The following is a 16,421-nucleotide window of genomic DNA, read 5'->3' on the forward strand; positions in this document are numbered from 1 at the left end:
CTTAATAAACGTAGAGGGAGAAATTTCCCATGTGTCCAAATTTGCCTCTCAAAAAAAGTCCATCATTATTGTAAATAAAAGCAAGAGCATGTGAGTGGATGATAAGAGTATATTAACAAGGAAAGGAGGTGGAGAGTTATGTTACATTTGTCGACCTAAAAAAGACATTTGACCGAGTTAGATTGGATAAATTACTGCTAATTTTGGAAAAGAAGTGAGGCAGGGATGCTGCATATCACCAACACTGTTTAGTATATATCTGAAAGAAATAATTAAATGCTGTCTGAATGGGAAAACAGGAATAAAAACTGGGGGAAAAAGAATAGAAACATACACATAGTTTTGCTGATTACATGGCAATATTGGTGGATAATCCCAATAAACTAAATGAAATGTTTGATGAATTAAATGAAGCTTGCGAAAGCCAACTGTTTTAAATTAAAATTACAGGTATAAAACTGTACATAAAATCTATCTGTAAATTGTATAGCAGTGAAAAACTACCAATATGCAAGGAGCATATCCATAAAAATAAAGATTTTTGGAAGAGTAAAAAATTCAAAATGAAAATTTTGAGACATAGTATAACACATTTGATATGTTTTTTATTAATATAATTAAGATATACAAATATATTTTTTAAACAAAAATAATTTAATACCGGTACATTAAAAAAAAATTAATATACAATATAATAACATTTAAATATTAAAGAGATTAAATATAACAGTTTAAAAAATTTAAACATCTTTTTCAGCTTTTTTTACAGCAAATGGTGTTAATAAATAAAAAAGATGTGATAAATCTACAGATGCATAAGCACTTAAACTAAGAACATTCTTTACATCATCTTGCAGCACAGCATATGCAGCCAATACATCTGTATCAACTCTAACTGAGGCAGGTATTTTAGATGAATCAAAAATCGAACGGTAATATACAAGCTGAGTGTATAACTCGTGATCTGTGTACTGAAAAACAAAACATATTTTCAAAAATAAGCAAAAAAAAAATAATAGCAATAAAATTACTGACCCCAAGTTGTTCATAGCAGAAAATTATTTTCTTTAGAATTTAAATAATAATAATAATAATAAAATTTATAGACAAATAAAAACCCATTCTCTCCTCTTTGTATCAATTGTACACAAAATTTGTTATCTTACTACATGTCTAACATAATTAGCATGTCTATTAGCATGTGACAATATCAGATTACAAAAATAAAACAGAATTAAAAAACTTCTAACAATTGAAAGAAACGAGAAAATAATTACATTTAAAAAAATTTTAAATATGAATTTGTTAAAAAATTTGTACCTGAAGAAAAATTTGTACCTTATGAGCAGAAAGCTGCTCATAAAAAACTGCATTTTGAAAAAAATAAGAAAAAGAATGCTGACTTTTTTCTTCCACATCTTTCAACAATTTATTTTTAATTTAAATATGAAAATACTTAGAATGTAAAAATTACATCATATAAGAAACGAGTACTATAAGCTACAATTCAAATAATCTATATAGAAAATGTAACTTTTTTTATTTCAAAAAAGTTTTCCAGTTAAGTTAGCTGAAAAAAATTTACAACAGTTCCACTGAACAGTCACCACGTTTTGTTTGATAAAGAATACAGTTTGAACAAATATAGATAACAGACTGAAAACCTCTTCCATTTTATTTTGCTAATGATGAATTAATTCATAAAAATTTCATTATGTTTATATTTCATTAATTTACTATATCAGGTGATGTCATCGTTTTAAAACAGCAGACTTGAATTGCTTTACATGTCATTCCACAATATACCAAAAGAGAAAAGATCTTATGACAGAGATATACGGGAGCCATCCGATACGGATTATCATTTGTTTGGTCCACGCAAGCAGGCATTATGTCGAAAAAGTTCAGCAACAACGAGGAAGTCAAAGAATTTGTGGGAAACTGGTTCAAACAATAAGACAAAGACTTCTTTGCATCAGGTATTAAAAAAACGATTTCATTGTTGGGACAAGTGTATTAATATAGGTGGGGATTATGTTGAGAAGTAGTAAAAGTCCCATTTTGTAAAAATGTACAGTTTTTTTTCTACATCAATTTGTCTCTTTAATTATTGAATGTCCCTTGTATATATATTTTTGTATTGAGAAATAAATACCTGTTACAATACATCTTCATTTCAACAACAAAATGTAAGATAAATTGAGGAGCAATGTAATAAAATGTAACAATGCTTTAAATTAACCAGAATAGCTATTTTTTTTAATGGCTGCTATTATGAAACTTACAATCAGAAACTTTTAAAAGTACTTAATTAAGAAAACTGTGTTTTTATATGAGCTTAAACAATAATTTTTTTTATAAAAATCTCTTTAATATGAAATATCAAAATTGCATTACTGAAAGTATTGTAAGAATTAAAAAAAGATGTTTCTTACTGTGTTTTCTTCAAATAAGTTGCAACTCACAATTTTACTGTAGAAAAGAACAAAAGGATCATACAGGGTATGGCTTATTTTTGAAAGTATTGTTTTGACGAATAACATATTAATTACAACTAAAATATTGCATATGTTATCATTCAAAGTTATACAGCCCACTTCCCTAAATCACTTAAGTGAGAAAAAAAAAATACCAGAAATGTTTACATCATATACTTTTAAAAATTGTTTATTAAAAATTAAGAAGCATACCTCAACTTTCATAATATTGTGAGAATTGTGTTTTAAACAAGAATCACAAAGAGGAACACCATGTTTTCTTCTCAGTGCAATTCTACGTTTCCTGTTTGTACAATAAGGATCTTCACATTTTAGCCAACCCTGAAAAATATTTTTGTTAGTAAAATTTTAAATAAAAATTATAAAATTTGGTAATTAAAATTTTATAATGTAATATCAACAACTAAAATTAATAAGTACTGGCCAAATATCCAAAATCGACATTCAATGATAACCAGGTACAATTTTTTTTTTTTGGATTCGTTTCAAAATGAATAAAAAATATTTTATAAAAAAGATGATTTTCCTTTCTGTTTCTTTTTTCTTTATAAAGAAAAATTTATACCTCAAGACTGAATGAGAAATCATTAATAAGGTGTGTATATTTGCACGAACTTTAAAAAATAAAAAATTATGTTGTAAACATTTTCAAAAATTACAAAACTGAGGCCACATCAATTTGGTAATTTTTTATATCAAAATCATTGTTTTTATCAAAATATATTTTATTACTTAAAGCAGATTTATAATAAACAATGACATCTTATTTTTGAAAACTGGTTGATAAAGAATTATGCAGAAAAGTCTGCATGAATGAGCCCTTTGCAAATAGCAAATAAATAACCTCCTCACAACGATCATTTCTAGACGAAGAACCCCATGGTAACACATTGTTCTTAACTGGGCAAAGTTTATTGTTGATGGTAGCATTCCACTCACTTTGCCACTCATCAAGAACCACCCTCTTCAGAAAACAGACAAGATCATTTGAAACAACATGATAAATGAAAGAAGAGTGCAAACAAGCCTCTTTTGGTGCACATCAACGCATTCATTGCCTGAAATTGCAATATAACTAGGGATCCAGAAGAAGCTCTCGGTTGTTATGATGAGTCATTTCAGTGATAACAGACTGTATATCTCAGACAATAGGGTATCTGGAGTACATGTCTCCAATCGCCTGCAAGGCACTCATGTAATCTGAACAGACAAGTACGTGTCGGAATGTTGGGCTAAGTATATTTAAGGCCTTGTGTTAATAGCATACAGCTCCACAACAAGAACACTTGCGATCCAAACATTATAAATATTTCATTAATGGACCCTTTCTATAAAAATATAAATGACTAAAACTTTCCTAACATTGAATGTGACTTTTTGCACTACTTTGTAAAAGCACTTTATTTAATGCACATAACTATATCTTAGTTGAAAATATTAACTGCATGATAATTTTATACTTAAAAATATTTCACCAGGATGTTAACAAAGTATGGTACCCTTAAACAACTTTTCAACAGTTAAACAAAAAAGATTTATCAAATGTTCCTATGTCAAAACAATCTACTTTTCAGTATGAAACCACTAAAACCCCAAGCACAAGGTGGTCATCATGGGAAGCAACTCAAAAATTTTAAATGGAAAGGAGTAGGATTATGACATCATTTTAAAGAGATTAAGAAACCAAAATTTTAATGTAAAAACCTGACTATGTTTTAGGTAAGGGCTCTCATGAATCTTAATCAAAATGGTGGCCATGTAATGTCTTTAACTGCGCATTTCAAAAAGATCTTCGGTACCTCTTAAATAAATGCATAAGAGTGAAACTAAAAAATAAAATTTAGCAAATGCTATACCTCAAAAATTACCATTTTTTTCAGAATAAAACCAAAACCTAAAGTGTACTGTAGACCAATTTTGATGAAACTAGGTGAGAAAAATATTAAATGGTAACCATTTTGGTTATGGTTGTTTGATATTTTTATGCCAAAATCTTTGTTTTTCAGTATCCCTTAAAATGTTACAACCCTATCCTTTCAATAAAAAGGTTTTGAGTTCCATCCTGAGAGCTCGGGAAATATTGTCACACCAAAATATAAATCGTTCCAAGGATGGAGCATTTGCTAATCTCAATTTTGTATGTTTAATTTCTGTAATAAATTATTTAAATCTAGTTATAAATAATTTCCATTACTTTGTTAATAAGTGAAATATTTGATTTGAATGTCTCCAACAACTACTGTAAGCTTCTTTACTTGGGTCATACAAACAGATGCATTCCTCATTTGTGAAGTCGCATACCTGTGAACTATTACATCAATGGATTTCCAAGCAAAAATGTGTTAATTATAACTGACAACAACCAGCTGTAAGTATAACTGATTCATTTTGAAACAACAGTCAGCATGGGAAATCTGTCATTAACCACCTGTGCCAGACTGAAATAGCCATTGTAATATAATTTCTTAATTTATTTTTTATCTGATGTAAATTTATCATTAATATAAAAATAATAATTAAAAAGAATTACCTGGTAATACTTCTTCATAAAATTTTGCATACACAATGAAAGAGCATTTCTTATGCTAGTTAAATACTGTCTTGGTTGAACAGGACATTCATTATTTGAACAGCAATTAAGCACTAATACTTCAACTCCATTATCCTATAGTAAAAATAAATAGCCAGAAACAAATCATTATAAAGCAATGTTAACATAGACAGTATTACTATAGCTTAGGCTGATATTATTACACACAACAGCAGCGGCTTAATATTTATATAAATAATATTGATCATCTGACATTTACCAATTACAAATGCAGACAAGTTGTACCTATTTAATAATGAGGCTGTGTTTTTACTGCTAAGAAAATGGGCAGTTCAGAAAGTAACCTCTGTTGTACCCATAGCACTAGTAGTAGTGTTAGTGGCATTGCCACTGGCATACTGGCGTTCTCACTGAATCAGTGTGCTTCCAGCTGTCAGTGTAAGCCATGTACTTTAGCCTGTTCGCTTGTTATAACCTAAAAACATGAGCGCTGCAATAGAAAATCCTGCAAAATGTGAGGGGCGTGCTGTCATAAGATTTCTTTGAGCACAAAATGTTTTGGGAGCAGACATCCATCATCAGCTGTGTACTATGTATGAGCTAAATGAGTGACAGTGTAATGCGGCAACAAGTCTGTTTTTTTAAAAATGGAAGGACGATCATCCACAAAGAAGAGAAAAATGGTAGGCCTTCCGTTGTGAGTGATGATCTAGTCAGTGAAACTGATGAAAAATGCATGAAAATCAAAGAATCACCATCTCTGAACTTTTCAAACAATTCTCGCAAATTTCTCATACAGTTTTGTACGAGATCGTCAATGATAAATTAGACCACCGGAAGTTCTGAGCTCGATGGGTTCCAAATATGCTTACAGAGATCCATTGAACCAAATGAATGGACTCTGCCTTAGACTTCCTTTCATGCTACGATGCAGAAGGAGAAAGTTTTTTGAAGAGAATTGTGAGCGAGGAGGAAGCTTGGGTGGCCTACATGATCGCCGAAATGAAACAATATTCGATGGCCTGGAGCCATACCAGTTCTCTATGCAAGCCAAAGAAAGCATGTGGTACGATGATTACTTCAGCAGACTACTGCAAAACTTTGAAGAAACTTAGGCGAGCCATTCAGAACAAATGTTGTGGTATGCTGTCATCTGGTGTTTTTTTTGCACAACGCTCACCCTCACAGTGCTCAAAAAACTCAACAACTTCTGAATTAATTCCAATGGGACATTTTTGATTATTCTCCTTAAAGTCTGGACTTGGTGCAGAGTGTTTTTCATCTTTTCACTCACATGAACAGGCAGTGTCTTAGCAATTTCATGACAACGAACTTCAAAATGCTGTGAAAGATTGGCTAGGTACCCAGGTAGCTGAATTTTATGAAGGTATTTGTAAATTAGTGAAACCTATGACAAATTCTTGAATTTAAATGGTGACTATGTTGAAAAATAATTAAAAGTTGTAGTTTTAAGTTATACATAATAAAATATTTTTATCTATGCAGGTTTTTTATTTACAGCCAAACGGAGGTTGTTACTTTCCGAACTGCCCCTGTACAATTAAGAAGTGATTATGGCAATAAGATTATAATAATAAAATCAATAATAAATCTTATACAAGAATTATTCACTTTTACTATTTTCAAAGGAACCTAATCTAAAATTTTATTAATAAATAATGACACCTTGTCTCCTAGGAACTCACCAAGGAGCTTCTCATACTTCATTGTTATTGCACACTCACTCATATGCTCTTAGTAATATTTTTTACACCAGGCTTGTAGTTTTCATAATATAACAGCAGCCAACTAATCCTTTTCATCAACCAACTGTAATGGCATCAAAACATTTATTGCCTGAACCTTCAAACAGTTCTAAAAATTCTTTCCATTATTCCTCATATTTGTTATTACTGGATTTTCTCATGTTTAAAATTTATTTGTTGATTTACATTCTTCATTTTCTCTCTCTCTTTCTTCTTCTCATCTTTCTATTATTAAGCTTCTTTACCTGTTACAATATATTTTTATTTTCAAAATAAGGGTTATATTTTTTATATACTAATTTGTTAATATCTACCAGTTTATAGCAAAGTAATTAATGTAGATGAGGATGACCAAATTATATAATGTACTGTGATTTTAATGAAAAATCATTTTCACTGACAAAATAGCAATTTAAAAGCCTAGGAAATTTAAATTATAAATATATCCCTAATCAAATAATTCTAAAATTAATTAGATATAAAGAGATTAATATTTACCAATTTTCTGGTTACTCCTTCAACAACATTAATTGTGCCACATTTAATACATTTAAATGAAAATCTGTAAAAAAAAACTACAATTATAAACGAAGTTAAAAAAAAATCATTAAAAGAATCTCATAGAAGAAACTCATCAAAGTTATATCTTTATATAAAGCACTTTACAGTGAACTGCAACATTAGTTGATCAACTTTTCCAAGTTTCAGATATAAGATTTAAATAAACAAATGCTAACAAAGGGTTGCAAAAATTTTCCAACACTGTTCCTTTCATTCAACAAAATTTTAAATTGGAAATACTTAAATATAAATTCTGCTTTTTGAATATAAAAATTAATAATTGGTGCTATAAGTTAATAATTTTATTTAATAAAATAAATGAAAATAAAAATTGTGAACATTATTTATTATTAAATATTAATGATTATTATTAATAATAGTAAAAATAGTGGTTTGGTTAACAGAGTGCAGGAAGCAGCAAATTTTCAATCAACTGCAAAAAAAGAAACAAAATGTTTAGTAAATTAATTTGGGTCCAATTTAACCCCCTTAATGAAATTATGTTTTTATCTTAAAATCTGTGCCATACCAAAAGAATGTAGAGAATAAGATCAAAGTTCTTAGTAAAACACTTAAGGTCCCAGTCGTTTCTCTTGACCGAACGAATGATAATTTCAGCATTTATTCTCTAAATTCAGCATAGTTTTTATCATCAAAGTTATGCTGAATTTACAGAAAATTGCTAAAAAAACAAATGTATTAAAAAAAAACTTTTGTCTCATTTGACCTTCTTGCTCAACAGCTATTTCTTACAATATTTTTAATAACAGGCACATCTTGAAAAAGAGATAAAGTATAAGAAATTATAAAAAATTAATATATTTTTTCAAATTTTTCTAGAACCTATGAGATTCTTTTTTTAAAAAAAGTTCCTTACTGTTACAGTAATACTAGATACACTTGGTTTTTCAGTATTGAAAATTAAGTTAAAAAAAATTGATATTAAGTACAGATTTCGTTAGGCTCTTTTTTAGTCTCAAAAACTTATTTATTACAGTAATTATTTACTTAAATAAGTAGAATTTGGTGAAGTGTAAAAAAATTAGTTTACTAAAAAAAAAAATGCAGGTACTCTAATTCCCCCTTGTCTGATATGTTTAAAATCAAGCCAAAGACAGTTATATATGATAGTTCTGCCAAATTTCAATTTTTTGGTCAGATTTTTAAGATGCAATGCAAAAATTGTTTATAACAAATTTTGAATATCACTTTACCCTTAAATCAAATTGACTTAAAACTTATGAATTTTAAATATCTTAATAAGAATTCTCAGTGAGCTAAAGCTTAATTTTCTATGATGAGTATACAAAAAAAATCAAACATTAAAAATGTTGAAAACTACCACTCAATAAATGCTGTTATGTTGGTTATATTTAGTTTTTTGAACATGGCACCATTTGGTATAATAACTATTATATATAAATTCATAAACAGCTTACCAAATTCCAATTTGATTTCCTCGAACACTTTTAGCTATTCTGCCATCTTCAAGAGGAATATAATTATAATTAAAATAATAATCATACATAATTAAATTATATAAATTGTTACCACATATATGCCTAATTTAATATCGGCAGATGAACATGGTAGCAACTCAGATGCGAGCCGGTGCACAGTATATGTACACGTTGGTATAAGCATCACTCCGGCCACACAGATCTCCCATCATAGCGACACTGCAGCCTCACCACTCTCAGGCTCCAATAAAAGAGCGTGCACGAGAGTGAATTTTCAATTCATCGACCACCACATGGAGAAGCCCCAAGAAGAAGACGAAGGAAAAAGACAAAAAAAGTACCCTGGCCGTCTCAACACGGGACCTCCCTGTGGATGCCAACATCCCCACCAGAGCAGCAGGCCTGGCTGGCCCACCGAGGGAGCCGCTGGATGCTACCTTCCTGCTCCAGCTCACCAGGCTTCAATTGCCCTGGCCAGCAAACTCAGCAGCAGGAGCCAGCCCAGCATGGGATCACTTGGGAAGAACCACCTTGGCTGCGCCAGCAGAAGATGACCAACGCCAACCCAACACTGCAGGGCTCTGGGGGCCACCACTGCCATACTGTAGTGGGGACCCAGCTGCCAATGACGGGAAGTCCGGTCTGACGTCAATGGACAAGCCGTAACTCCCCGACTTCATCAGAGACCAGCTTCTGAACCCAGCTCTTCTCAGAGCTAACGCAAAACAGCCATTTTCAGGGCCACCACAAGGTTATGAAATGCATTATGGTTATGAGTTAGCCATTGAAGCCATTCAATGACAACAGTCCTTCTCCGGGATACCATAATGTTATTAATTACAACGAGCTGTTGAAGCCAATCTATGACAAAAACGGCCCTTTTCAGGCCTACCACAAGGTTATTAAGTGTCACATGGTCATATGGCATTGAAGTCATTCGGCGACAATATATATATAGTTTTAAGTTTAGGTAACTATATCTGTATTATAATAGTTTCTCAATTGTTATCTGATTGTCTTCATTGTTTGTCAATTGTTTTCAATTGAGAAACTATTACAATACGGACATAGTCAGTTAAAATTTTAACTACTGATGAATTTTAACAAAATGACGATCTATTGTTACATATATAATTTAATTATGTAAGATTATAATTTTATATATGTTAATCATAATTATACTCCTCTTGAAGATAGCAGAATAGCTAAAAGCGCTTGAGGAAATTAAAAACAACTTAAAAACAAGTTATATATGTAATGGTTATTTTTATATTGTGCTATGTATATCGTAGCGTTTGTTAGAAGAAATTTAAAAACTTTTTTTCAACTTTTTATCTTTATTTCTTTAGTATTTTTGTTATTCATTAGTTTTAATTAGAATTAGTATTAGAAATAGAAAAATAATAACATAAAAAATACATGAGATTAGTTTTTTATGGCAATCATTTTAAAGATGATTGATAACAGAATTCTGAAAAATCTTTCTATTTTATTTAAAATGAAGAACTAAAAGCATATTTGTGATAAAATAAAAGAGTACAGCAGAAAATTGACAGAACATGTAAACACAGTTCAAAAGGTAATGCGTTGGGGGCCACCCCCCCCCCCCCCCCCCAAGGAAACACATGTACAACATCAGACAAAAAGAAATCAATCAAAAATTTTCTAGTGCTTCCCAAAATTTTTTAACTTACCATCTGTTAAAAATAATAATTGCAATTGCTGTTTTTAAGATGTCCTCTTAATGTAAAGTTGCAAGTTTTGGATTTTGCTCATTTTGTGCCGAGGTATTGAAATCGTTAATGATTGAGACTGTAACATGATCTTGGGTTAAGCTGAGAGCAGGTGATGCATATTGCAGTCTTAATCTTTAAAGATTTCAATACCTATGTACAAAATGAACAAAAGCAAAAAACTGTAACGCTATATTGAAGAAATCACAATTTTTCATTAAAGCTAGATCAGTTAGATCAAAATCCTTTAATTTCCATATTTGTTTGTATCAATTATGTTGCTCAGATGGAGAAGAAATGACACATTAAAGACAAAAGTGGCCTTTTCTCTTTAAAGTGGAATACTTCGGTTAAGAAAAATCGCACAGAGACATACAAAAAAAATAAATTAAAGCTAAGGCGTTAAGCTTTTAAACAATTTTAATGCAGTTTACTGAAGGCCCCCAATTTTCTGTGGGCCTTTTTCCGCCAACCTGAAGGCCTCCAGCGCCCACAAGGGGGCGTTGCACCCAGTTTGAGAACAAATACTTTAGAAGAATACAGCATAGCTGGAAAAACAAGGGCACTCCACACAACAGACACTCATGAGCACCACCTCCAAGATAAAATTCATGGGGTAAACTTCAGCACCAATAGAGAAATAAACAGGAGTCAGACAAGGAGATGGGCTCTCCCAGTTATTCAAAGTGGACAAAATTATTAAATAGTGGGATAAACATGTCAAGGTGATACATCTGAGAAGAAAACAAGATGCCAAAAGTCATAAGATGCCTGGCATTTGCAGATGAGAACATGGCAATACTCAGAAAAAACAAACAGTAAGCATGAGAAGCATTTAAACTCTTATATGAAATTACTGCCAAAATGGGATTACAAATATAATATGAGAAAACATAACACATGGAAAGGCAAAACAAGAAGACACAAAACACAAAAACATAGAGAGAGTTGAAAAATTCAAATACCTAGGCAAATATATACAAATGGGAGGATCAAACAAGGCATTCATCATGGAAAAAATGGAAAGACTTCAGAAAGCATACAGACTCGCATGGTTCCAATACAATAAGTGAAGTATATTGAGTCAGGCAAAATTCAGACAATAGAAGATAGTTGTGCTACTGGAGGCATTGTACACATCAGGAATTGCCACAATTGGAGCATCAGGCATCACCGAAGCAGAAAAAAATAGAACGGAAAATACTTACAAAAATTTTTGGAACAGTACATAGAGAAGGCATATGGATAAAGAGGCCAACCAAAGAATAATATGAACGAACAGGCACACTCCCAGACATGATCAGAAAACATAGACTTACATTCTATGGGCACATACAGTGAATTAACAACAGACTCATGTAAAGGATTGTTGATGTAGTGAAAGACTCAACCAGGAAAACCAACTGGCTCAAGAAATAGAAGAACCTAAGACAAGCAGGGATCAACACAGAAATGATAGGAGAAAGAAGAATGGTGAGAAACAAAATTATAAACACAAAATTTGAAGTGAAAGAAAAGAAGAAAACAGGAGCAAAGTAGACAGAACAAAGGAAACAGTCAAGGAATGAAGAGATTTTGGGAAGAGAAAAGGAGAAAACAACTTAGGATTGTATAATCATGAAACATTCAAGTTTAAACACTGTCCTCAAGGGCAAAAATTAATAATAATAAAAATATATATTATATAATAATCCTTTCTCTTACTTTTCACAATTTTTATATTTATCAGTCTTCTTTGACGATAACATTTTATCATTATCATCTTCATAAGAAAGCATGGCTGCTTTTTTCTCATACTGTTTATAATCAAGACCTGCAACAGAAAGAAATCATATCCACTATATACACAGAGTAATTTTACACATGCATACTTTTTTTATCTGGTCTATGTTACTATAGTACTTCACATGTAAATACAAATAATGAATGACAAAAATTTATATCAGGAACATAAAGATTAATTTTTAAGCTGGAGTCTATAAAAAATATGGCCCTTAATGTGACTAAAATGTCTGTATAAATTAGAGTGTAATCTGTTATGACAATGCTTAATCCTCCATTGGTCATGACCTTAGGATTGGTCATGTACAGTTGCTTGGTTGTAAAAAGGATAAAACTTATATTGATATACGCTCTCAGCAATGCTTCAATGAATCATTCCTTGTTATCACTATGTGATCGAATTCATCAACTTGCCATTAGGAAACGTGACACCAGACTATAAATATCCTAGTTAGAAAAATCTAATACACAACTTATGGTGACCATGCTTTTGTTAGATATAAACTAACACGTGACTAACTGTGATATTTATTTATTGTTTTTTTTTTTTAATTTTTAATATATTATTATGTTTAGTTTTACTAGTTTACATTAAGTTACTTTTCTTATAGTTAGTGTTAATCAGTGTTAATGTAAATTTTTACGTTTGCTTATGTTTTTAATTTTGTCAATTGAAATACTGAAAACAGGCCTTCAAAATGTCATATAATGAATTTAATAGAAGAATTTTAGCATTATAGGAAGCTGAAGAAAACTCAGTCGATGTGAACAAAATGAATTCTGGTGAAGAATCGGATTACGAAGATGCTGAAACTGAGTCCAGTGATCACGATACAATACTGAACAGTCTGGTATTAAATATAGTTGATAAAATACCAGAGAAACTAGAGATGTGGATGCTGTAGAAGAAATTGAATGTATTTCAAGAACAAACTCTCATTCTAAAAGGCTTAACATACGTACATTTTTTTTTGCAATTATAACTTTTTAGGTAATATAGCTTCATGGTATGCACGTACCACTTGTTGGAACCCTTAGTAAAAATAAAAAAGGAGATTCCTCCTGCTTTCACACACATTAAAATGAGCAGCTAAAATCCAGTATGTTTGCTTACAGCAAAGACGGAGTATTCCATTTTAATTCAACTAATTTTCAAAAATTTTACTTTACCACTATTTTTGATTTTGATGATATTTGGTATATCATAACTACCCACCCTGTAGTTGCTAAAACATATTTTTTTATATTTTTAAAAAGTTTTTTTCTTGAGTAACAGACTATTTTCTAATTTTCCAACAAGTATAAACAGCCATTTTCATCACTTTTTCCAAGAGCAGTAGCATTCTTATTTCAAAAATGGCTGCTAAATCTTAAGATTTTGAAAATGTATCATTTTTGTGGACTAAAAACCACATGTTGGACAGGTGGAAAAAATCTGAAATGTTTACAGCAGTAAGTACTGTTAATGTACTTTAAAACAATATAAAATTTATTTTGTTACTCAAAGGGGTTGATGAGTAATGAAACCATCAAAACTGCTAAAAACACCATTCCTTCTAACCATAAACAATGCATCCAAAAAATTCACAGTGTGTATTTTTTCAAATAATAATGTAGGCCTAATATACAAAATATTTTGATATGTTTATAATGAGATAGGTTATATTCTAGATAGTTTGTTAATTAAAGTATGACTCATACACACAAACATGTTTAAACACCAAAGTGAATAGACACGCATGGACATGAATGATTGTGTTATCCTGAATATAAACATTGTAGAAGGCTCAATTACTGTTTTGATTTCAATCTGATATGTTATATTGTTGCTAGTGAGTTAATACTGTGGCTAGGTAATATAACTTGTTTATAAAGTAATATTATTAGCAGTGATATTCTCTTTTATGCTATATCGTTTATTTTTAATTTTATTATTTAGAGAAATGTTTATTTTATAGAGAAACTAGGATAAGACAAAGTGAGATACAATTGGTAGTTTTATATTCATACTAACTGTATATTATTGTTAGAACCTTTGCATTTTATAAAAATGTATTGAGTGTTCAATTGGTACTCACACTGAAATATTAAGTCACAAATTGACTTACTTCAGTATTGCATGATATTTTTGAGTTTACTGAACAGCAAATAACACTGATATTTATCTTTAAGAAGTAGATGTACTGAGAGAAAAAAATATCTATACTTTCCATAAAACCGAATATTTAGATAAATGTTTTCATATTAATGAGAAAGGTTGCTCTGACCCATTTAGCTCTCACACTAAACCGAAATCTCTTCAAGAAATATCTTGAAGAGATATTTAGAGCAATCTAGCAGATCTAAATTTAAAATTAATTCCAGGCAGAGCACTGTGTACAAAATGTTTAAACAAAATATAAAATCACAAGATGATGCAGAAAGTGAACTGGAATGTCAAGATATAATTGAGCCTCAATGTGTTATAGTCAGAATTGGTGAATAAAGCTTGTTCAGCACTTGGCATTTCCTCCGTTAAGGTTCAAAAATTATCGAGCAGCAAAACGGAACCAATTTTAAAAAATAAAGTTAAAAAAACAGCCAAGTCAGTCACCAGTAAATTAAACGATTCCTTTGATTTAAATATTTCTACAGAAGAAACCAGTTTAGTACCACAAAATTATGCTGATTTTTTTTTAAGGAATATGAAAAATTAATCATTAAAATAAAGGATAAAATGAAAACAGTTACATCAACCCAAGAAAAATTAATATTTTAAGTTTTTTACCAAGCAGCTTGAGCATTCAAAAAATTGAAAATTATTTTAGTGTTAGTCAGTATTTAGCCCGTCAATCCAAACAATTAGTTAAAACAAGTGGAATTTTGCCACAAATCGGCAAAAAGAGTAAACCAGTCTTTGATGAAACCAGTCAAGTAATTGATGAAAATATTATTAAATATGTCCAAGATTTTTACCAGAATGATAAGCACAGCCAAATGATTCCAGGCAAGAAGGATTTGGGTCTGTAAGACAAGAAGATTTATATTCAAAAAAGGTTTATCTTATGTAACTTAAAAGAATTGTACACAGCCTTCAAAGAAATACAATTTAAAAATTGGTTTTTCAAAATTTGTTAGTAATTGTTAAGATACTAGATAAACTTACTAAAAATGTAAATAATCTAAAAAGGCATCATTTTGTTGCAAAGAAACAAGCTAATTTCCTCAACATTAAAAACGAAAACTTGTTTGAGGGTGAATGTATTTTAATGGGAGACTTCTCTCAAAATTTTCCTTTTGTGAAGTCCAGTCATATCAGTGATCAAAAACTTATGCCACAGTACATACATTTCTCATATATTTAAAAAAAGAAGGAAAATTACAAAGCCAAAGCTACTGTGTGATTAGTGAGTACTTGAAGCACAATACTACATAGTTTTCCTGCTTCCAAAAGAAAGTTATAAATAAAGTAAAAAAATACTGTTACAAGTTAAGCAATTTTTTTATTTTTCTAATGGCTCCTCAGCCCAGTATAAAAACAAAAAAATTTCATAAATTTGTGCTACCATCAAGAAGATTTTGAAATGGCAGCTGAATGGCATTTTTTGCCTCATATCATGGAAAAGGACCATGTGATGATATTGGTAGAACTGTAAAAAGGGTAGTGACAAAAGCAAGCCTTTAAGGACAGTCAACAATTGAATTGTCACATCTTCTGAAATGTACAATTATTGCTGACTATTAAAAATATAACATTTATTTTTTGCTCTAATAAAGATATTTAAGAGACTGAAGAATACCTCAGTTCTCGTTATCAGGTAATCACAACAGTCCCACAAACAAGAACCTTTCACAGTCATGTTCCAACAAGTCAGAAATGTATTTTGAAAGTCCAGGCGACCTCTGAATCAAAAACATTTAGCATCGGTGAACACAGACATTAGTGTTTCTGAATGCTTTATAGGTTTATCAAAACCAAAATGTAAAAATTATGTATGCTGCGTATACAATGGCAAGTGGTGGTTAAGCGAAGTCATTGAAGTCAGAATACATGAAAATGAAGAGGAATATTGAATACACTTTTTCCATCT

General features: G+C 30.5%; 1 protein-coding gene across 1 annotated transcript in view; it reads right to left on the reverse strand.

Annotated features, from left to right (window-relative positions):
• Window positions 1-585: 585 nt before the first annotated feature.
• Window positions 586-16,421, reverse strand: part of PolA1 (DNA polymerase alpha catalytic subunit) — a 113,668-nt gene continuing 97,832 nt past the window's right edge. Inside the window, exons 25-29 of the mRNA XM_075367225.1 lie at window positions 12,274-12,382; window positions 7,314-7,377; window positions 5,029-5,163; window positions 2,691-2,819; window positions 586-971 (exon numbers count right to left, since the gene is read on the reverse strand). Of these exons, the coding sequence (XP_075223340.1) occupies window positions 741-971; window positions 2,691-2,819; window positions 5,029-5,163; window positions 7,314-7,377; window positions 12,274-12,382 (668 nt within the window). The 3' untranslated portion in view covers window positions 586-740. The remainder of the gene's footprint in view (window positions 972-2,690; window positions 2,820-5,028; window positions 5,164-7,313; window positions 7,378-12,273; window positions 12,383-16,421) is intronic.

This window comes from Lycorma delicatula, chromosome 5, assembly GCF_047948215.1.
Source record: "Lycorma delicatula isolate Av1 chromosome 5, ASM4794821v1, whole genome shotgun sequence".
NCBI lineage: Eukaryota > Metazoa > Arthropoda > Insecta > Hemiptera > Fulgoridae > Lycorma > Lycorma delicatula.